General features: G+C 40.2%; 1 protein-coding gene and 1 non-coding gene across 4 annotated transcripts in view; one reads left to right on the forward strand and one right to left on the reverse strand.

The window, feature by feature from the left end:
- The window catches only part of scara5 (scavenger receptor class A, member 5 (putative)), a 103,824-nt gene that overhangs the window by 35,659 nt on the left and 43,588 nt on the right, over positions 1–24,577 (reverse strand). For all 3 annotated transcript variants that reach the window (XM_039782578.1, XM_039782579.1, XM_039782580.1), the window contains 6 exons: positions 22,554–22,753; positions 21,805–21,983; positions 21,064–21,190; positions 20,707–20,875; positions 6,368–6,448; positions 3,295–3,402 (listed from right to left, as the gene is read on the reverse strand). In XM_039782578.1, coding sequence (XP_039638512.1) covers positions 3,295–3,402; positions 6,368–6,448; positions 20,707–20,875; positions 21,064–21,190; positions 21,805–21,983; positions 22,554–22,753 — 864 coding nt within the window. The remainder of the gene's footprint in view (positions 1–3,294; positions 3,403–6,367; positions 6,449–20,706; positions 20,876–21,063; positions 21,191–21,804; positions 21,984–22,553; positions 22,754–24,577) is intronic.
- Positions 23,488–23,560, forward strand: trnat-cgu. The gene has a single exon. It is a non-coding gene; the product is annotated as a tRNA-Thr (tRNA).

Consider the following 24,577-nt stretch of genomic DNA (forward strand, 5'->3'; position numbering starts at 1 on the left):
ATGAATGAAATCTGGCGCAATAGAATCCCAGAAGTGGAATGTCTGGGATATTGACTAGTGGAGACCAAAACAGAGTTAAAATGCTAGTGAATGTTGGACTTATGTCCATCAGCTGGCCAAAAACACAAATCCAAATCAATGCTAAAGTTGCTCAACTGGATGGGTTAATAGACAACTGTTGGCTATATTTGTTTGAAAAAATACATTTCTGGGCTGTGTGTCTGTCAGCTTGTTGTGGAGTTTTTCTTTCCCCAAGAGAAAAATGAATCCAGCTTTAAACACCAAGAAATTACTATTTTCGAGATGTTTAACTCAGCTGATCTGTGGCGCTTTACAACCAAAGAAAAAGCCAACACTTAATGCACTCCCTGAGTCTATCCACCATTCATTTGGGAAAAGAAACCATGAAGCTGCCCAGCGGTGTTTTAACAAGCTTTCAGTATCACACAGTTGAGCAACTGCCTTCTGCTGAGGCTCCGTTCACACCAGAAAGTCTACAAACTCTTCACCCTTCGCTGGTTTGTTAAACCCACAACCAGACCCCAGATGGGTGGAAGCACAGACAGACATTGTTGTAAACTGCCAGAGTGTAGACTGCCAAACATCCTGAGGATCCTTGTTTCTTCATCTCGTCTCCACATTTCTTGAAAAACACTTGTTTCTGTGGTGTTTTGACCTCTTTACACAATTGACTTGTCAATCAAACAATGTCACCAGTACCAGACTTTGTTTGTGGGGGACACTCTTTTCATGTTTGTTCATCCAGCCATGGTGGCTGTTGCTGCCCAAGCAAATTTTTCATGTTTTCTTCTGTTTACTTCAAACAAATCAGTGTTACACCAAATTACAACATGATTTGCTATGATGAACTATATACTGTATATAACTACAGTAAAGAGCTAGAAAACACAAGTTGTGTGGCCGGGCCTTTAAGATTGATCTTTTTTTGTGTTCTTGTTTTTATTTTTTACTGTTTTCACATTGTCACAACTGCTTCCACTGCTTTCTTCAACATTTATTGGAAGCCTTCTGCGTAGCTGTGCACCTATAAGCGCAGGGCAGTTATATTGTAGCAGCAATAGGTACATCCATCCATATAAAAATACACCAAAACTCGAGTAGAGTCTGGTGCAGAGTGTTGAGCCATAACAGCCAAGCACATGCGCTCACACAGGAGACAACAGATCCGACTGGTTCAAGGTTTTGAGAGCTACTGGCCAACACAGGGACACCGGACAGGTCAGCCAAACCCAACTCTGATCAGTAACAGCTGTTGGCCGAACACACATGCCTACACAATGACATGCTGGCACAAAAAAGACTACAGCGCCTTATCATATTTGTCATGGCTATGTTTTCCCCAGCAGCACTCTGTGTGTGTCTAAGTGTGTTTTGTTATCGTTGGCACTGTCCAGCTGGTGATGCCAGAGTGGAAACATCAACACGCCAGGGGCTCAATGCAGATAGAGACTTGTGTGGAGAAATGGATGAATGGATAGATGAGTGGATGAGTTGATGGAAGGAAAGGCAGAGAGAAAGACAAAAATTGTAGCACTAGGTCATCAAGTTTTCGTGTGTTCAAAATATTTTATTCCAAAGTTGGCATCTTGTTCTCATGTCTACTTGAACGTTCATGTCAAAGAAATACATATTTATACAGTGCAATGCAAAATAGTATTTCAGCTGTCTTGCACAACTATTAAATGATCATAATGGATTTTGCATCATATATAAGAATTATTAGCCTATAACTCTCAAAGATGCATTGGGCTCTCTAAAAAACATAAGGTTCACTGCATTTAAATAGGTTATGTAGGAAAATAATATTCAACTCTCCTTTTGACTCTATCTACCGACTGATTTATCAATTCATAATGTGATTTGAACTAATTTAAGGCCTGTTTCTCGAATCACACATGACAATTGTATGGGCCATTTTAAAGCTAATATAGCTATTCATTTTAATATCTATATTCAATGCTGGACCATATATGCATTTGCCTTATGTCATTGTCCATTTTAACTAACTTGTCTTTTACTGAAGACCGTTTTGAAACATTTGTTTGCACAATTAAAGGCTGCAAGTCAATCAGTGTGCTCAAGTCCCTTTTTACTCTTCTTCAAAGTCATTTTGAAGCGTTTATGGTGCCTAGAAAGATGTATTAATCATTTTACATATGTTTATTTTTTCAGGATTATTATGTGGTAAAATGTTTTCTTGCATGGACTCATAATCAGCACAGACAGCAGTTTCTGTGAAATAAATAAAGGAAGATATGGATAGCTAAGCTATTATAGCTTCCATAGCTGAATTTAAAAAGAAAAACAAGTGCCACCTGTTTGTGATGGAGGATGTGTGAAAGATTTGGTTGTGCTGAGGAATTTTCTATTCTGGTAAAAAAAAAAGTCAACATTTCAAACAGCCGTCTTAAAAAGTCTAAAATGATTTGAGCTGTGAAGGCGTTGACAAGATTCAGCTGCGAGTTGTACAAGACTGCTGGGAGTAACAGGCTTTTTCTACTGACATGTGAATGACGAACTGTTGGGTGAGTAAATCACTTTAATGTGACTACTACTGTTACCCCATAAAGTAAACAGCATTGTGATTATTACATCATACTATGATTAGGCCTGTACCAATTATTACATAATTGTCTAATTGTCAATTATTTTACATAATCAATGTTTCTTTGTTTAACCGCAATTAATTGCTAACATTAGCCAAGGTGCTAAAGGGTATAGCTGTTAATGGTCATTGTTGATTTTGTTTAGATATGCCAAATTTTTATTATATAAGTATATGGTCAGACTGTTGAGCTAAAACTATGCTAGTTGTTGGCACTTGACCCTATAGGCTACACGTTCATAGCAACAAAAATGACAAGGGGGGATACAATTTTAATGATAATTAAGAGGCGTGGTTAACTTTATAGGCTGTGTACTTGTGTCTTTACATTATCTGGGTCACATGACAGTGATTATATAACCAAAAGATTTATCCTGGAATTCATTCAAAACTTGAATTTGTTTGAAAAAGTAATAAATAAATAAATGCTTATAAATTTGACTGAAAGAGAAAATTATATCCTTAATCGCAATTATTTCTGAGACAATTAATTGAACAGCAAAATCTTCTAACTATGATTATAATATTTAATCTGTGCTATATGTTCTCGTTCTTCCATATGTTTGCTCGAATACAATCAACTGTTATTTGCTTTGAAACAGGTAGATAAGCTATATGTATAACTATATAAAACATGCTTTGATTAATATGAGAAATAAAATACATACCTCTTGGACCAGCAGGTCCAATGTCTCCTTTTTCTCCCTGAAAACCGCTGACCCCGACAGACCCTTTAATTCCCCGGTCGCCCTGCATCCCTTTTTCTCCTGTAAGCCCTGAAACACAAACACATACAATCAGTGATTAATAACCATCTAATAGGTAATGTGGCTATAATATGCTGCAGGCGCTGACACCATTCAAAGTGCCGTAACTATTGTGGCTTTTACCTACTTTAATTGTAAATAATTTGAAGTGATTTAATACATTTCGTTTAGTGCAGAGATGATCGGAGTTAGACTTTAAGAGGTTAAAGTTAAAATCTCAATCTCATCTTTGTTTCCTGGCAGTTTTAGAATAACAGCTGGAGCTGGTTCTGATTAGTTTTACTAAAAAAACAATTTTCTAAACTCACTTCTAATTAGCATTTAAAGAGGAAAGCATCCAACAAATCCAATCCATGACTTAGAGCAGTTGCTGTGGTGCCAAATCAGAAATCAATATAATGAGGACTTTGTCTTAAAGCTATAGTGCGTAGTTTCTGTCGCCCCCATGAGGAATTCTAAGTAATGACAAGAACACTGTCGGCACGTCTACATGATGCAAGCCTTCCGTGATCGCGCTCGCACCCCCACCCCTCCTCCACGCAAAAAGTTACGCACTAAAGCTTTAACAATCATTAATAACTGATTCAGGTTAACTTTAACTTTCAAATCACTGCAAGCAGACTGTAAACCAATTTTTACAGGCTTCCTGCCCTCCCTCTCTGCCTTGACACAATGTATAGAAGGTATGATTTCAATGTGGGTCTTTCACTTCTATCACCATCTGCCAAACACCTAAAATCTCTGAATGCTTGCTGACGCTGGAAGAATAGCGTTATCCTTTGTTGTGTTCCATGAAACAATCCAATTCAGATTTCCTGCAAAGTCCTACCCCGTGGCAAACAATGACCAGTTTTGTTTAAAGTAAGCACACTCAAACGTCTCAAAATTAATGTGGTAATGAGTTATTGATTGCACTGTGGAGTTATGGAGCGCAGTCTTTGTCAAATGTCGCTGTACCCCGATATGCTCTGATTACACTGTTGTGACTACAAAGCAATCTGAATGAAATTACACTGAAATCATTACAGAGAGACAGAGACGCAAAATAAACTGATGATGGATGATGTCATGCTTTCTGTGGTTTTCTATCTCTGTGATGCAAAGGGTCAATAACTCCCTCCTCACAAAAACCCGTAGGGAAAATGAAATCAATCACATTCTGGAAAGAGGGCAGAAGCGGTTGAGGTCTTTGTGTTCTGCAGGACAGTCCAATGCAATCGTTCAACAAGTTCAAAAGGATGTTTAGAGCCTGGACGTGATGATCGATTCCTTTGGCTTCAATGCAAATGGAGTAACAGAAGTACATGTGCGGCTTTACAAACAGAGTATGTAGATCTTTCAATAGCATGAGTAGTGTTTTATCATCAAAAAGAACCATCAGAAGGGAAAGAAATCTGAAAATAATATTTGTCCAATGTCATTAATTAGCATAATGAATGCTTCAAGCCTCTATATATCATGTTCTGTTATGTAACGTTGTTATGATCCTTCACTACAGCAATTTTTATTAAATATTGTTCATTTGAAGTGTAACCTCCGCTGATGACATCTCACTTGATACAACACATATCCTTAATTGATTGATGAAACATAAAAAAAAACTAACACATTGCATCATTAAATGGTCCTCTATATCTACACATCACCACAACTTCCCTCAGTACTTTAACAACAGCTGTTCTATAATATGTACACAATCACAGACAATGAATCACTTCTAAGATATGTGCATTTTAAATTGGTGATATTAAAAGGAAATGCGCTCTTCGCTTCTCTTAAATCACTAGTATAGGTCCTCAGTCCTCAGTCCACTCGGTTCCTTATACCATTCAGTCTGCCTTGTTTTCATGCTAACTATTAAACAAGCCTTTTTTCGTCCTTCTCCAGTTAGACATTCTTTTTATTCACTTTTTCCTGGAACTATAGCAGCCATGAGGGGTTTTTACTTTCAGCAGGGAGATAATGCTTCTTGGAAATGTCATGTGAGAGCTGCAGTTCATCGGCCAGGGAATGTGGGATGGGGGTTGACGGGAGGAGCTGAGGGGTGATGATTCAAGAGGTACCAAGCTGGAAAGGGTCCCAAAAACATCTGGATTCATTGTTGTTGTTGTTATCCTACTGTATCGATAAAAAAATGTTAAAGGGTTAATGTTGTGGTTTTTGGTGGAATTACCTACAAGACAAAGATAGATGACCCTTCCCACTGGACCTTTCCACAACCAGTCCGAAAATAAATCCCCATCCAAAGTCTGGGGCTTTGTTTTCTTAAGGGGATTTATATGAGTTTTTTTTTTATTCTCGGTGCTCACTGCATTATTAATGCACCTGAATGTAATCACAAAAGCAGAGGTAATAACACCAGCCAAAGTCAGTTTAGCGTCAAAGGTGGCTACATTTTCTCATTTCATGCCACTCAAACCTAAATCCTCTTGCGTAAAAAAAGCCTTGTCAAAACGGGGTGTTTACATTGGACATTTATAGGGCAAGTTCATTTTATGACTATGGACTTGTAAAACCATCGAAAACTCAAGACATAAGACACTTGAGACTGTGCTTGTGCATCTCAGGAGGCGCATTCATTACATCAGAAATAGCTTAAACACAGACATTTCTGATCTTATGCTTCTTACATGTATTACAAAGATTAAAGTAAGAGACTTCCAAAGCCGTACTATCACAGCATTTACCACAGGAGGAGGAGGATCTGTTTGCGGTGGTTGGCACAGAAGTTTGAAACAATGTAATTTAAATTGATCACAGTATGGAGATGGGAAACAAGGGGAGAGAAAGGTAGGCAGGTGACACGCCACAAGGGACCATTGGTTATGTGGTATTCACCATTCACGCCACAGACATGGGATTGGTATTGATCTTTTCTCTGCTTGAAACCGCGAGTATTTTTACCAAATCTCAAACTATTTGGCCATTTTTATGCAATTCAATTACTGATGAATGGTAGTCCGGTTGTACCCACCTCTCAAGCCTGTCAACCCAGGAGCCCCGGGGGGCCCAAGTGGTCCAGTATCACCCTTCTCTCCCTTTGGCCCGGGAGGACCTGCAGGAAGAAACACAATTATGGTCACAATTGATGACATAATGCATTAGTGATACTGTGCAAACAAGGCAAATACTAATGCAAAATGTGTCATTGATGGTAGATAGTTTTCAAGTCCTGAACTCCCTACACTATCCTGAATTCATATGGGACGATCAAATGTACTAAAGTGGCGATGAAATGGCAAACTGTTGGTCTCAGATGCTGGGGGAGATTGTAGATTATAAAAAAACAACATCAAATGAGTTGGAGAAAAGCTCTGTAAGCTTCTACTTCTCAATAATAGAAGAAAAGATACTTGATGCAAACACATGAATCCAGCTTTACCATTTACCTCTGCCAAGAAAGTTATGTTTTCGGTTCGGTTGTTTGTCTGTTAGCAGGGTTGCGGAAAAACTACTGGCTCGACTTTCATGAAACTTGGTGGAAGGGTATACCATGGGCCAAGGAAGAACCCATTACATTTTGGAGCAGATATGAATCACGGGGAAGATACATGCTTTTTATTTTTTTTATTTCTTATTTTCGTTTAGTACTGCAACGAATTGCGAGATAGGGCGTTTGTGCTGCATTCATGTGGTGTCCGATTAATTGGAAAAATTTGTTCCTGAGTCCCGACTGGGAAAACTCACACTGTATTCAATTTGTGAGATAGGGCATGCCTTGGCAGAGGTCTGCACTTTCCAAGTACCCTTCTAGTTGCAGCATGTAATTCAAGTCAATTTGAAGTTGAAACAGTTTACAGTGTTAGGAAAAATGTCTGCATATATATGTTTTAAATCCATTTACTTTTAAGTAATAACTCTGTACTTCTCCTGGAGATAAATGGAAGTTTTAACAGAGGTTTGTTAGGAATTTAACAAAGGCAGAACTATCAGTCCACACGGAGTGTCTTTATCATAGCAGCATGTTTGACTGCGTATCATCAAAGGTGTTGCCATAATCAAGACAGGCAGGAATTGTGAACATTATCACTTTAAAAGTTAACACACGGGACCCAAACTTGTTTCAGAGAGCAACATGTGAGTCTTTAATTCCTGCACATAATGATTTTATCAATGTTAGGAAGCCCTAGTCATATTCATTATAGTTAACCCCAGCCCCCCTCCCCACACACACACACACGCAAAATTGTGGGCCAAACTTGGTCTTACAACTGGTCTAAGGATTCAATCCCAAAAGATTGTTGTACTTGGAGAGAGTGAGTGAATAATAGCCAAATAGTGACTGAAAGAGGGCAAGAGAGATAAACACATACAGAGAAAGTAAGAGAGAGAGAGAGAGAGAGAGAGAGAGAGAGAGAGAGAGAGAGAGAGAGAGAGAGGCCTGGCCACAATGGGAACCACATGTTTAGCAAGGTGGACCACAACACAGCTTGTGGGAATGCTTAAAAATTATTATCAAGCACATGTCCAGCAGTTCTCAACCTTCAGAGTCTCTAATGTTCCTAATTTGCAAGTTTCTGATGCCGAGAAGCTGCTGACCGACTTTGAGATACAGATCTATACCTCCTGCCGCCTCGAGCGGCTTCACAACTGGACACACTTAACTGCCGAGCGCAGGACTGTGAAAAGGTCATCATTGGGGGAATGCTGTTCTACAGCATTCCACCTATTGTTATTCGGTTCTTTATTTATTGGGGGAATGCTGTTCTACAGCATTCCACCTATTGTTATTCGGTTTTATTTATTATTCCGTCTTCCGTACGTTTTTTGGCTCTCTGTAACTTCTGCATACTTTCACCTATTTAAACCATTCAACTTTTCAAATGTTCAGCTCTTTCAGCTAATGATGGGACTTCTTCAACTTTTTTTCTACTATTTATACTTTTTCAAATTTTAAGCTTTTTAACACTTTTTTTTAACATTAAAGTCAATGAGAGCAGCCATCAAATCCTTCAAATCCTCTTCTGCTTCAAAATGTATCTCCTCCTACATTCTTCCACCTACAGACGTGATTCAAAATTTAAAATGTTCACAAAATATTCAGCTATTCGGGGTCTACTTTTCAGGTTGATATCTTTTACAGTTTTAGTGAAAAAGCCTTTTAAGTTTAGTGATTATTTCAGGAAATTTTATCGATTAAACAGGGTGTGTATTGCGTTTGCTAGAGTGGATGACATCACAGCTAGAGGGTGAAGCTTCGAAAAAATTATCTTAGTTCCTTGTCTGTAAACTGCTCTCACGCCCACAATATCTACTTGTCATACACAATTTATACATCAAAACGTAGGTATTTTTGTCTAATTTCAGAAGATCTGCTCAGTTTTGTGATACGCCTTTTACGTTTGGCTGGTTGAGCTTCCAAATGACAAGATGTCCATATCGTTCTCCATTGGCTTCAATGATCAAACTCCTAGATATTTCCCAGCGAAACACTGAACGAACCACTTTTTGAAATCGCTGATATGACCACATTTTTACGTTTATCCATATAAATTTTATACCGATACGTTCACAAAGGCCTTGTGATGCCTCAGGATCACGTCATTTGACTGATAGAAGTTATCGTTTTGCCACTGTGAGGCTTTGTTTGAGAGCTCGCTCTCAGGGACTCTGAATAGCTGAAGCACAGCACAGCTGCAGGTTCAGCAGGTGTTGCTCATCAACTTGATTACAGACATCAAATCATGTTTATAAACATATCCACTGGCCATTCGTTACCATGACAACACTTTCACAGACACACCCAGATACTACAGGCAGTAATATGAACAGTAGTCTATACAGATACTACAGGCAGTAATATGAACAGTAGTCTATACAGATACTACAGGCAGTAATATCAACAGTAGTCTATACAGATACAACTCTTTTTTCCTTTCTTTCCTCTTTCCTTCCTCCTTCTTCTCTTTCTCTTCTCTCTCCTTCTTCTCTCTCCTCCTCTGTTTCTCTTTTCTTTCCTCTTTCCTCTCTTTCTTTCTCTCTTTTTCTCTCTCTCCTTCTCTCCTCATCCACTTCTCCCTCCTCTTTCCTCCTGTTTTTCTTTTCTTTCTCTCTCTCTCCTTCTTTTTCCTCTCTCCCTCCTTCTCTCTCTCTGTCCTTTCTTTCTCTCTCTCTCTTTTCCTCTCCTCTTTCTCTCTCTCTTCTTCTTTCTCTCTCTCTCTGTCTTCTCCTTTTCTCCTCCTCTTCTCTCTCTCTTCCTCTCTCCTCTGTCTCTTTCTCTTCCTTCCTCTCCTTTTCTCTCTTTCTCTCCTCTTTCCTCTCTTTCTTCTTTTCTCTTTTTTTTTCTCTTTCTCTCTCTCTCTCTCTCTCCTCCTTCTCCCTCCTCTCTCTGTTCTCTCTCCATCCCTCCTTCTCCCTCCATCTCTCTCTGTCTCTCTCTCTTTTCTCTCTCTCTCCTTCTCTCTATCCCTTCTCCCTCCCTCTCTCCTGTCTCTTTCTCTTTTTCTCCTCTCTCCTTCTCCATCCTCCTCCTCTTCTTACTGTTTCTTCACTTTTCAACTATTCTTCTGCTAAAGACTTACAATGTTCTACATATTTGTCATTTTTCAGCTTTTAAAGCCAACAATTTGGATCGGCTTTGGACTTCTTACGATTTCCACTTTTTCAACTATTCTCTCTGCTTCAACTTCTTCTTACAGTTTCAGCTATTCAACCAGTTAGCTTTTGCAGTTCAGCTATTCAGACGTTCCCGGCTTTTCGTGGGAATGCATTTTCTGGATTTTTTAATTTTAACTTTATTCCGTGCGTTTTTGGCTCTCCGTAACTTCTGCATACTTTCAGCCTATTTAAAACCATTCAACTTTTCAAATGTTCAGCTCTTTCAGCTAATGATGGGACTTCTTCAACTTTTTTTTTTCTACTATTTATGCTTACTTTATTATATTTAAGCTTTTTAAACACTTTTTTTTTTTGTGAGTCAATGAGGGCAGACTTCAACCCTTAAAAATCTTCTTCTGCTCCCAAAGTTTCAACTCCTTCATACCTTTTCCCTACCGACGCCAAACAAACTTTAAAATGTTCACAAAATATTCAGCTATCCGGGGTCTACTTTTCAGTTTGATATCTTTTAAGATTTTTGTGAAAAGCTGTTTAACTTTTAGAGTGATTATTTCAGGAAATTTTATCGATTAAACAGGGTGTGTATTGCGCTGCTTAGAGTGGGATGACATCACAGCTAGAAGGTGAAGCTTCCAAAAAAATTATCTTAGTTCCTTGTCTGTAAACTGCTCTCACGCCCACAATATCTACTTGTCATACACAATTTATACATCAAAACGTAGGTATTTTTGTCTAGTTTCAGAAAATCTGCTCGGTTTTTGTGATACGTCTCATACTTTTGCTTCAGCGAGCTTCCAAATGACGAGAAAAACAAATTTCTCTCAATCCGGCAATGATAAAAGGTCCATATTTTCCAGCCGAAGAGCAGAACGAACCACTTTTTTAAATTGCTGACATGCCCACATTTTTATGTTTATCCATATAAATTTTATACCGATACGTTCACAAAGGCCGTTGTGCCTCTACGGGTCAAGTCGCTGTTTTGATAGCATTAACTGTTGTGGATTTATTAAGGCTTGTTTGAAGGGTTCTCTCACACTGTCTCTCACTCATTAGGTGTGGCGATTAATGATCAAAGGGAGGCTTTATAAATACTGAAGGACCTTGCCTTGTCTGATCTAAAGATAGCTCAGTGGTTATGCTGCAGGGCTTTGGTGTGGAGGACCAGGGTTTGAATCCTGCCGTGGTAAATCAATCAATGTGTCCCAGTGTAGGATGTTGTTGTACTTTTTCAACCACTCTCGCTACTTAAACTTATTCTTACGTATTTAAGCTATTCATCCAGTTTAGCAGACACACACACAAAGACACACACACCCAGACACACACAAAAACACACACACAGACACACACCTATACACACACACACCCACAAACACACACACACACAGACACACACCTATACACACACACGCACAGACACACACACAGATACACACACACACACAGACAGACAGACACACACCTACACACACACACACACACACACACACACACACAGACAGACAGACACACACCTACACACACACACACGCACACACAAAGACACACACAGAGACACAGACACACAAACACAAACACAGACACACAGACACACACACACACGCAAGCACACACAGACAGACACACACCTACACACACACACACGCACACACAAAGACACACACAGAGACACAGACAAACAAACACACACACAGACAGACACACAGACACACAAACACACACGCAAGCACACACAGACACACACACACATGCAGACATACACAGACACACATACACAAAGCATGTTTATAAACACGTCACAGACACTTAGTAGCCATGACAACCCTTTCACAGACAGTCAAACTTTAAGCCTTTTTAGTCAATTTTAGTCAAAGTTGCTGTCTTTCTAATTTTTTCTATCTTTCCTCTCTTTTTTCTCTCCTCTCTTTCCTCTTTCCTATCTCTCTCCTCTTTATTCTTTCTCTCCTCTCTTTATTCTCTTTCTCTCCTCTCTCTTCTCTTCTCTCCTCTCTCCTGCTCTTCTTTCTTCTCTCTTTCTCTCCTTGTCTCTTTCCTCTCTTTCTTCTTGTTCAGCCCCAGTTTTTTCACCTAATATATTTCACATCTCATCTCAGCTAGATTGATGCTTTTTCGTTCTATGCAGTGTATATATCTGATAATAATAAAAATATTTCTTCTTTCAGCCTTTTCAACTTTCATCTTTAACAGTATTACAGTATTAATTTGTTTCATATTTCTGCATATGTGAGTCATTATCAGTTAGAAAATCTACTCACACCTCACAATGTTCTACACATTTTGTCATTATTCAACATTTAAAGCAAACAGTTCAGTTTAGCATAAAGTTTTAACTTTTTAATGAAATTCATGCTTTAATTAAAACGATTTCGGCTTTTTCAACAATTTTGACTACTTCAACTTCTTCTTACAGATTTAAGCTATTCAACCAGTTTAGCTTTAGCAATTCAGCTGTTCAGCATTCCCACGCATTTTCTGCAGGAAATGCATTTTCTAGTTACATTTGTATTTGTTACTAGCATTTTGGTCAGGAGTCAGCTTTTCTGACTATTGGGTTTTTATTGGGTTTAGCCAACAGTGAGTTTAACTATAGGCCATTTTATACAATTCATCCTAAGGGGAACATGAATATTCGTAAACAAATTCTGTTCATCTAATAGATATTTAACTGGATAAGTGAAAACATTGACCTGCCGGGGGAGTTAGAGGAAGAGTCAAGGGTTCACAAAAGTCAGAAGGATTCATCTTCTGTACACATTTTCATCGCAATTCATCCAGTAGTTGTTGAGAGTTTGGGTGAGATCTGGTCAGGTCAGATAAGGTCGGGGTCAAACAGTGATGTCCATGACAATGTCTGGTTCCACTTCCCACTGATTGAGATGCTATAGTTTTCTCATTTCGCTTTGTCTACACTGTTTCTTTATTGTGATGTTGGGTATCCGGACAATCACATGCAAAATAATCTATGGTCACAGGAATCACACGATATACAAGAGCTAAACCCCAATTTTTCTCTTCAACAGCAGTGAGAGAAAGCTGGACTCACAACAGATCTATGAACCTATTTTAGGCTCACTCCTAAGTTTACTGACATCACTTTACAAAATACAATATTTAATACCTAAAGTTCACATTTCAATTTATTCCAAGCTATAGACACATCAAACCCTCTGCTTTTAAAGTTATATATCTGTGTGTCTACATGCCTCAGCTTGTTCACCCTGGTGGTCCTGAAGAAGTTGGGTCCTTGTTAATAGTTTGTTTTAGCAGAGCTTCACATTATTAATCTCCTGGCTTCCTATGTGTCCTATGTGGTTGTTCAGCTGACAGTGTTTCAACAATAACAAGGCCAGCAGCCCCTTCAGGATCAGCCTGAAAACATCTGACAGCACCGAGTCCAAGAATGCAACACGCGTTTGGAGTTCAGGCGCCTCCATCCAACATCCAGTCTGTGTTACACATGTACTGCAGGGTGAAGCAACAGGGAAGTGAGCTTGTCTTTTTTGGAGACAGTCAGTCTCAGCAGAGATCACATCACACCGTGATGAGACAACATGTATGTCAAATGTAACGGGAGATAACAAGAGTGTGGTGAAATTCATCACTATGACGAATGACGCCAGGCAGTATCAGGGTTTATGTTATTTGAGGATACAGTCATTTTAACAAAGAACAGATGGGCAAAACTGTGTTCAGAAGGAGGTTAAAATATTCAATCTATAACCCTAATCTAAGGGGGACCAGGTTGTGTTTAAAAGTAATTGCAAAGGTTCTATAAAGTGCCTTGGCTTTACAGATACTGTTACACAGACAGGTTACCGTATTGGCCCGCATATACGACGATGTTTGTTTACCTATTGACCCTTAGAGACCCTTCGAGACATGAGATTTCCTAAGGACAGTAAAATGCTGTATCTTGAATTAGAAATTCCCCTGGTTGCCTGCAAAAAAAGCAATTACTAAAGCTCCCAGTTTTCAACAATTATGGACATTGTAAGATATATACAGTATATATATGGGACGTAAAGCTGACAATTTCCTTGAGGTATAAAGAGAGGCCATTTCCATCCAGAAAATGGAACAAACAACGATGACGCTATTACATCTGTTTTTTATGGTGGCCGGGACACGTCGAACAAACTGCATATCTAAAACACTTTGCAAATTCGAAAAACATGAGCAACATTAACGGAAAACACAAATGCAAAAGCCACAACTTAACAAGGGAAGTGAGAATCAACGGATGTTGACAATGAAACAGGATATTATTGCCAGCGGACTATTATTGCCTACACATGTAAAAGAGGAAAGCTCTTGCCTGTTCGAGAAGCGTTTTGGATTTGCAAGTTGGTTCAGCACATCTCGGCCACCGTAGATTTTACCTTTTCTTTGTAAAATACATTGAAATTTTTATGAATATAAAAAAAATTTGAGTTGAATGTGAGTGAGTTGTGTGCATAATTTGCACTATCAAAGTATTTTCGGAGCATTAGGCTGTTGTACGGACTTTACCTTCTTTGAACATTCACTTTTTTGTCCTGCACCAGCAACTACATGGATGTGCACAACATCGTCTTTTTTGAACTAGTGTGTGTGTAAGCCAGCCTCCATTGAGCAATCTGACTCTTCACTAGTAAAGCAAACATGCCACTCAAAATGTACATTAATGATCATCAGATGACACATAGGGCTGTAAATGTTTCCAGACTTGAGCTCTGCTCAAAGCGACTCGTAATATTTGACGAACTCAGCACAAAACTCCTGCAGCTCAGCAGCTTTCAGCAACAACAGATCATCCATCCAAACCTGTACATGTCACCATAGCCATATGATAAGATCTGGATTTCAATGAGACTTGTGTATGAAAATGTGTCATCTTCTGGCAAAACCTAGGGAAACAATATTAGCTAGAGAAAAAAAACAAGACCTTTCCAGTAAATATGTAACCGAGTAGTCTCAAATGATAGATTTGTTTTCAAATGTAGGTTACCATAACAGTAAACTCTATGTCACCGAAAACCTGGCTACATAAGCAACCATCACAGTTCAGGTTTGGAAAAAAGATCCTTAGGTAAGAGTTTAAAGCGGCTATAATTGATATATTTTACAATAGCAGTATATCAAATGAAAATGTGAAACGGTTGGCTCATAGTGATGAACATACAGAGAATTATCACCTGAATATGCAGCTCCCCTCAGCATTATGGAGCTTTATAGCGAGTTTCACTCATTGTTTATCTGCCCTTTACTGTTTTGATTCCCTCTCTTGTAAATGCAGGGTAGTCCAAAGACAGTATTTTTATAGTTCCTTGTCTTCACCATAGGAGAAAAAGATCAAACAGGCACTAACAAAGGACCTATTTCTTGTTGGTGTCCTTACATAACAGCCTGTGGGCCTATACATAAAAGCCAGAAAATATCTCCACACACGAAATTAAGTTTGAAATGCATGTGACCAGAACATTTCTCTGTCTCACACATAGACACACTGACACATACTGCTGTCAAATTGAAGGATAGTTGTGAAACCCAAGTAGAAGGCATTTGTTTCATGCCAATTAAACACTTAGACCAGAGTGACATGGCAATATACTGTACATATAGAAGAAAAGCTTTCAATCATATGGCATGAGTTACCTCAGCAGAGAGCTTGCCCAGTTGACATGGAAACGTGTAAAGATTTTCTTGAGATTGAGAGTTCATTCTCGATCGTGACATTAAGTAGCTGTTCTGAAGCTTTCGATTGTATTACGCAATCTTCCTCAGCAGTTTGCTGCCCTTGAAAGGTAGCAAACGGGATGACCAGCTCTACCTCCTAAACCCTAGCCACCCTGTTACTCATCAAGATGCATTGTGGGTATCCTTGAGGTCTAAGAAACGTGTTAAATGTATTTCCTTCCTCATAAAACATTTGCAAATCCAAAAGTAGTTTAGTTAAGTAGTTCTTTGTCTATTGTTTACATCCATGTAAACAACGTTTAGTGACTGGAAGTCTTCTTCACTGCCTTCGTTGGCACATTGCTTTGTTTCTTATGTCATTACCGCCACCTGGAGATCAGTGGAATAGTGTGAAACCTTTGGCAGGACTGTGTATCGCACTACTAGAAGTCAGAAACTTCACATCGTGCCTTTAAACAATATTAAGAAATTACGAAGGAAATACCAATTCTGTGAAATCAAACAACAACAATTTTGCTATCGATAACATCAATCCCCAAACTATTGGCAATGACCTTTGAAAATCCAAATATTTAGTCACTGCTAAGACACTAATTGATCTCACACATATACAGTAATTTTCCCTTAGTGGGCACATGTTACTGTAAATTATACCACGTTTTCTAATAATTTAGCACCTGGAGAGGTAAAAGACTCCAGGCAACATATAAAAACAGCTTCTCGTGTCTTTATTATTATTACAACAAGTAGTATGTGTGGCATGAACATCACTGTGTGAGTCACAGAGGAATTAAAGGCAAATTAACTGAACATAAAGAAAAGAGAGGAGAGGACAGAGAAAAGAAAAAGGAGGCACGAGGAGAAACATGGATAGAGATGTAAAACTTTTCTTGGCTAAGGTGACTGCGAACTAACAACAAACAAATGGGCTGCGGAGCAAAAACTAATGACAGAGCTGAGTAGTTGAGTTTTCACTCTGGATGTAGCGTCTAAATTTAACCCACAATTGTTTCCAGGCCCAGGAGAAATGGCATCCCACCCACATGTGAAGCAGACACGCGATCGGGGGTCTCGTTCGGTTTGAGTTGCCATCAATCAGCTCGGCCACGTCCCCTGCCAGCATTACGTCATAGCATACCTATTCTGATTTTAACAAGCCAGGGAAATCATTTTGCGCCCTGGCAGCGAGAGTCGTACCACGTCGGGACTAATCACATCTGAACAGATTGGATGAAGAACATTCAGAGTTGCTCAATACCCGGCGGTAGTAATCCCACGGTGTAAAATCACGTTTGCGTGCCACGGTCACTCTCCATTCAATCACACTGCAAACATCTATTGGCTCAGACGCGCTATTGTAAATGAACCTTTTGGAGAACAAAGTCCCACCCAAAGGCATTCATTATACTAAGAGTTAAAGTTCTCAAATCCTTATGCTGTGTATACATGTTTTTCATATATCCCTACTCTTGTTAATTGCACACTTAAATGCTCTCTCTCTCTCTCTCTCTCTCTCTCTCTCTCTCTCTGAACCCAACCAGTCGAGGCAGATGGCTGCCTACCAGTACCGGATTCTGTTCGAGGTTTCTTCCAGTCTAAAGTGTAGTCTTTCCTTGCTGCCGTTGCCAACGCTTGCTCATGGGGGATCGCCGTTTTTCAATAGGGCTGGGGATACTAGTACTGAGCTGAGCCATGAACAACCCCAACCAGTCAAGCCATGCTGGCTTGGTGCAAGTGTTCACCGTACAAACTACAATCGCCTGTAGCCTGCACCTCTTCATCTAACAGCTCTCTGTGGTCGTCTCTACTTGTACTGTTCTTTTCTACAATATTATATCTGACGGGCTGACCAAATATTGCAGAATATATCTATATCAGCTGATATAGTGCTGGTTTGGCTTTGGAAAACTTTTAATGTGAAGCAGCAGCAGCAAATTAGTCGGAACTTAAAACAGCTCCAACATGGCTGAAGCATGTTGAATCCTTAAACAGCGAAATAAGACAGATATGAGAAAAGCACTGACAGGTATGTAGGAGTTAAACTTAACTTTAAAGGGGTGATAGAATGATTATATAGGGTATTTCACACTGTTCCTTATGGTCTCCTAATGGGGTATGTAACATTGGTTGGGCTGAAAATGGCCTGGTTGATATTTTACTGGCCCTTATGCATCCCTGTGTTTTGGCCCTATTTGTAACAAGAGCTTTTCTTCCAAATATGGTATGGTCATGAATATTTAGATGAGCTGCGCGCTGATTGGTTGAGCGACTTGCCATACGCACATATTTTAGAGGCGCGCTGATTGGTTGAGCGAATCCCCAATACACATACATTAGAGAAGCGACAGAATCTCATATTCCAGACACTGCAATGTTTCATTACCAAATTCACTTCTGAGACTTTTTTAAGCGAGAAATCAACTATATAAAGCTGAAATATGGGCCGTTTTACAAAATTTGATGGCTAATTGCAAATTTGGTAAGACGTGTCGGACTTTAGGAGCTCCACACAGTCTGACGAGAAAGCGGCAGCCTGCTGGGCTCCATACCCAGGGCAAAGTCACCCTTTGTGGATACTGCACTACGGGGCTCCGTGGCCAGCTGCCGGCATAACTAATATATTTACGGTTTGAATTTCGTCACGCCACTTATATAACATCATTCCCCAATGTCTTATAAAGCTAACCGTTGTGTCAGATTTGATTTTAAGGCATTTTTATGAACGCGAGGCGTCTTTGTAGGACCAGCAGCTGCTTGCTATATGTCCCATTCATTACAATGGGGAAAACCGCAGCTAGCTAGCTACACTGTCGCCATAACTAAATTATATTTACAGTTTGAATTTCGTCACGCCACTTATACAACATCATTCCCCAATGTCTTATAAAGCTAACCGTTGTGTCAGATTTGATTTTAAGGCATTTTTATGAACGCAAGGCGTCTTTGTAGGACGAGCAGCTGCTTGCTATATGTCCCATTCATTACAATGGGGAAATATCGCAGCTTGCTCACTTTCGCATAACTAAAGTATATTTACAGTTTGAATTTCGTCACGGCATGAATATTACAGGTTCCTCAAGGTCTTACAAAGCTCAGCTAACACTTGTCCGATTTCGGATTTCAATTGAATGTATTTTTGTGAATGTCAGAGTTAGGAGGAGGCTAGCTAGCTCTCATTGATTGACTCCATCTCACCGCGGATCTATCAATGAGACTCGCGGACAAGAGGCGTTTATTTCCCCGATTGTTTGTTTAAATAACTCAACACACATACCCATTATAAGATTAACTGGAACCTGCGGGCTGCGGTAAAAGATTGCGGGCGTAACAAGCTCGCTGACACTGCGGTCAGGGCGGCGATGTAGCAACCCAGGCAGCACCAACACCGGCACTAAACTCCGACACACAGTCGGAGAAAATTTGCAATTAGCCATCCATTTTCGTAAAGCGGCCCATATTTGAGCTTTATATGGTTGATTTCTCGCATAAAAAAGTTTCAGAAGTGAATTTTGTAATGGAATAGCAGAGATCTGCGTGACCTAGCTAGATTCAGAAGACTACCTGATCTCAGGTCAGTTGTGTAGCCTATGTAAATGTTGGGGCGTGACTGTTCTCTTAAGGTTCCGGATTTTGAGATGCTTGCGTAAGCAACTCAGCTTTGTTGGGATTCGCCCGTTTTCAGCGGCAGTTTCAAAATATGAGATTTTCATAGTAAAGGGGTGTCAGTGGGACTTTGAGCTTCTATGTATGTCCTATTTACCCACCGAACTGTCGTTATTCAACTATGACAGGGTAAAATCGGTTTTGCATTCTATCACCCCTTTAAACCACAGAAACTCAAATCACATGCTGTGAGCAGTCAGTGGAAACGTGTTCACGCCATAGGCGCCAATACCGTGGGTGCTCCGGAACTCGAGCACCTACGGAAAATACTGAGCACCCACGTGTGCCAGACTGCCAGTAGGCTCCATTCATTTAAAATTAAACGTTGCAGTTGGTGCTAAGTGGAGCGTCTGTCATAGTGTGATTGGTTATGTCGCTGTCAGTCCCCTGCTGATCACGGTTACGTGTCAGTTAAACTTCTCATCTCCAATCCTCTCTGTATTTGTGAGAAGTGGCGCTATCCTGAGTTGACAGATAGCCTACTTTACGGCTTTATTATCAACTTAATAGGCGGGTTTGTCCGTGTCGGCCTCTGTCCATTTCCTAGGGTTCTGAAATGGAGTGCGCCCATGAGCACCCACGGAGGAAAACATAAATCGGCGCCTATGGTTCACGCAGAGGTGTAATTTACAGGGGGGGTGGGGAGTTTAACCCCCCCCAATAATAAAAACTGTCTGTGCAACCCACCCCAAAAACCTATTATAATTTCCTTTACATAAATAAAGACAATTGCACCATAAATTGATGCAGAAAAGGCACAAATTGTTGCAGAAAAAGTCACCAGGATGCAGAAAATGAAGTGTTTGACACTCAAAATTTTTATTTTCCTCAAAAGTGGAGATCTCAACCCCCCCAATGTTAAACCCAAAGTTACCCCCTTGTGTTCACAGCACGACGCAGCTTGGCACAATTCAGCAGCATTAGGTTTTGGTAAATTCCAGATGACAAAACGGCTGGGTGTCTAGAGCAGAACTGGGCTAAAAAGTCTAGATCACCTTTAACCATTGTTTGGCTATTTTTAAAGTGTATTTAAGATTTAAGTCACATTTAAATACAATCATTTAAATGCAGAAAAAACAGTTTTATGTAATCCTGATGTTTGAAAAGAACTCACTTTTTTCAACTCAATTTTGACCAGTTCTAACTTAGACAACTTGACGCTTTTTGACCTGCAAATAACCAAATCAATGCTTACTGGAACAGAGCACTGACGCTAACCAAAGGGCAATTAGGGGGAGCATTTCGGCCGACAATGGGGCACTTGGACTTGAATGAATAAATGCCAGAATGAAGCATTTAATTCTCTCTTATGGGAACAGTCAAGTCCTGGTTAAATAAAAAAAGGGTTTTTTTGCACTCAGAGCAGCAATCTGAAAAATTTTCTTAGCTGACCTTCGAATATGGTGAGGTTCTTCAGGGCCAGGGAGTGCTCCCAGTCCTTCAGGCGAAGGTCCTCTGTAATTGTGTTGAGGATCTCCATCTCGTTCCTCAGCTGGGCCTCCGTGTGGACGTGGGTCACCCATAAACTGCTGGTGTCCTCTGTTATGTTGCTGATCTGGATCTGAGCAACAGGAGCGCAGGCAGGGGGAGTGTTAACAGCCGAGTTCATCAGTGTGCTGCAGTAAGACTTTAGTTAGCTTTTAATATGTGTTGTGTATATACTGTACTGTATAAATGTTAACTTTCAAAAAAAAATGTTTCAGTAGTAGATTGGATTTGTAGGACATGTTTGTGTAAACTGTGATGAACCTGCAAGTCTTGTATCTTCAAGTGGTGAATACTGATGTCATTGCTGAAGGTGTGATTGACAGCTCCCACCGTCCAACTGACATCGTCCAGTTTCTCTCTCAGCCTGCTCACCTGTCCTGAGGTTTCCCTGAACAAACAGAACTTCATTTTTCAAATTCACTCATTATACTATACAGAGTCTTCATTGTGATGCAATTAATTATTAATTATTACATGCTTTGGAAACGAGGATTTCACTGTAATATAGTTTCGCGTTGCCAGACCTTCCTCCACAGTGCTGCGGAGGAGGGCCTGGCTAGTCCACAGATCATTCAGTAAGGTGAGAAAAACATGCTCTGGTTTATTAGCATTTCTTAAAACTCATCACAATCGTGTGCTAAGTCCCGGAAACAATGACGGTGCCTCTGCAAGATATCCTTGGGAAGGAACTTGTTTGAGTGGTACATTTAAAAGTTGTGCAACACAAAACTCAGATTGGACAGATAGTCTAACTAGCTGTCTGGATTTACCCTGCAGAGATCTGCAGTTAACCATAGTCCTCATAAATCCACCGGAGTTTAGAAAGCCAACACAGAGAAAGAGGAAGGTGACGGACATCCGGCCTAAAAAGAGGGAAACCCGAGAGGGAAACCCGAGAGGGAAACCCGAGAGGGAAACCCGGGAGGGAATTTCCGGCGGCACCTGAACAATGCCGGAAGTGGATTGACGTCAGTTTAGACCTACTGTAATATAAATGTGTACCTGAACAGGAGGTCCTGGTCGTGGAGCCAGGTGGAGGCCCGGGACACCTCCGCGGTCAGGCCCGTCAGGTTCCTGCCGGTGGAGCTGCTTAGGGAGGACAACCTGTCGTCCAGCTGCACCAGGTAGCCCTCTGACTGGAGGGAGTTAGCCTGGATGCTCCTCAGCTCCACCTCCAGGCTCTGAGGGTGAAAGAACTTAGAACTATAATAGTCATTCATCCTACGTTTTTAGTAACTCATAAATATAACTTAGAAATCACAGTAAAACAGCATTGGTTGTTGAGCAATAATGAAAGGCACATTTCTAGAAAATAGAGAGTGAATTCAGTACCTGAAACTCCATCTATCACACACGTAATTTTTTTTTGTTACTTTTTTGATTTTATGTTGATAAGGCGGCTTACCTTTACTGCACATATTATGACGACTATTATGATGTGTTGCACAATGGGCAGTGTGCTATTTTGTTGGCTAGTAAGACATGAGAATGTCAATGCAGAGTGATGCAACAGTGTGTCTGTGTACTTTATGTATGTGTGTATGTATGCACTATGTTGTATTGATTTTTTTTAAACAACAGATATAGTTTGTTTGTCCAAGAAAAATGTCCTTAGGCACAATAAAATCTATCTTATTTCTCATCTTATCTCTTACATCATCATTAAACTCTATCCATGTCCTGTAACAGTTCTGGTCTGAAACCCTGCTCTGTAATAGCTCTTGCATTTTTGTGTGTGTCTTGTGTCATACCTTGATGAGGATCTCCAGCCTCTGCAGCCAGTCGCTGTGGTTCTGGAAGAGATTCTCCAGTTTCCAGATGTTCTCCAGCAGGTCACCCTGAGTGGACGCCTCGCCCAGGGTCTGCTGGAGCAGCCGAGAGCGCTCCGACATCCGGGTCACGTTTTCCATCAGCACGGCCTGCCGCTGTGAAGACACCTGGGAATGAGAGACTGGAGAGGAAAAGAGAAAGAAAAGACAGAGAGAGAGAGAGAGAGAGAGAGAGATTTGTTCTGGGTGTTGATTCACTGATCCCTCAGCCCCCAAATCGAGTATAATTTACAATCAATCACTACTGTCAGCTTGGACCCAGCCAGCACTTTAATGCAGAGCAGATGTTGATCAGTCGCCTGCACTAATTTTAATCGTCTATTCTTGCTTAATGTATTGTTTTGTTAAATTATGACAAAAATATTTGTATGACTTCAAAATCTGCTTCCAGAGCTGGCTTGCTCTGAGGCTCTCTGTGTTTTACCGATGACATATTGTGGAAATTCCGTCTCCATTTTGACTGATGTTGAAACTGGCCTCGGCATGTTGCGGTTCGTCCAATACTTGAAGGAGAGAGAGCATTAGCTTAGAAAGCTTTAAACAATACAGATAGTTTTCCCTGGCAATAGGGTTAATTAGCATTGCGTGAACTTGTTTGGCAAGGTCTTAATGGACGTTCATTTATAAGTCCTGCACCCCAGCTATAAAAATAAATTTAGTAAATACTAATTTGTGTAGAAGAAGCTTGTTTTTCTGCTTTCATACTAGAGGATGGATACCTGAACCGTACCCGACGGGCCGGGCTGGGCCGGGTTTGGACAGATGTTTAAAAATGATGTTCAGGTTCGGGTTGGGCTTGGTCACATCAGCGCGATAAGGCATTGAACATTTTAAATTTAAAAAAGCTTATTATGGAGGCACTGTAGCTTAGAGGTTAAAGCGCCTGTCTCGTAAACAGGAGATCCTGGGTTCAAATCCTAGCAGTGCCTGGTTATCAGAAATATGTTAAATCTATTTCCCTTCTTAAAAAAGCTTATTATATAGGTGTGCGCTTGTTTGCCCGTGTGCGCTGATGCGCTCATCTGTTGACATTTCCGAATGCCTTCCTACAGTTGCTTAATAAAAGCTTTCCACACAAACAAACGTACATGTGTCATTAGTATGAGACAATAAATGAGATTTTAACTGTGTCGGGCTCGGGCCGGGTTCGGTTACTGCTCTGTCGGACGCGGGCCGGGCTTGGACAGAAAAATCCGCGCTCTATTTCATACCCCATTAATCATCTCACGACCCTGTAGATTTATGTTGTGACCCTTTGGCGGAAGCCCGACCCCAAGGTTGAGAACCACCCGACTGAACTACTAAACCGTATGCAAGCTAGTTAAAATGATAAAGCTAAACTAGCTCCACCCAGCTACAAAAGTAAAAAAAAAAAAGATGTTATATTTGATAATATACAGTATAAATCATGAGGATATTTTTGTGCAGAAAGAGTACTTATACTTTTGATGCTTGAATTGTAAACACAAATCTAAAAGAAACAGAAATAAAAAGGGAGAGTGCCAACATGTTTTCCTTTAAGAGTTTTGGGACAACATGATCTGAATTACCCATGGGTTTATTTGTTACACATATTTTTTTTTTGAATCCGTTACATCACATTGCTGACAGTTAACATATTACTGATGAACCTTTCTTGTCTTGTTTTTGGCTGTGGCATAAAGGCCACTTCTTCTTTTCCCTTTTCTCTGTTCTCCAAGTGCCTAATGAGAAAAAGCTCCTTGGTTTCATGTTATGTTGAGAGCATGTTGCATGGTAACGGCTCGATAGCCCGGGAGATATTTTGAAACCAGATACTCAGCATTATGCCATGACGACATCCTCTCTGCAGGACAGCAGGGACCAATGTGTGCAAAATACCTCAGATAGAGAGAAAAAAAAAAAGTATGACTTGGGAAATGAGAGGAAGCAGATAATTCCCTTTACATATTTGACACGTTGATGCC

This window comes from Perca fluviatilis, chromosome 18, assembly GCF_010015445.1.
Source record: "Perca fluviatilis chromosome 18, GENO_Pfluv_1.0, whole genome shotgun sequence".
Classification (NCBI taxonomy): Eukaryota; Metazoa; Chordata; class Actinopteri; order Perciformes; family Percidae; genus Perca; species Perca fluviatilis.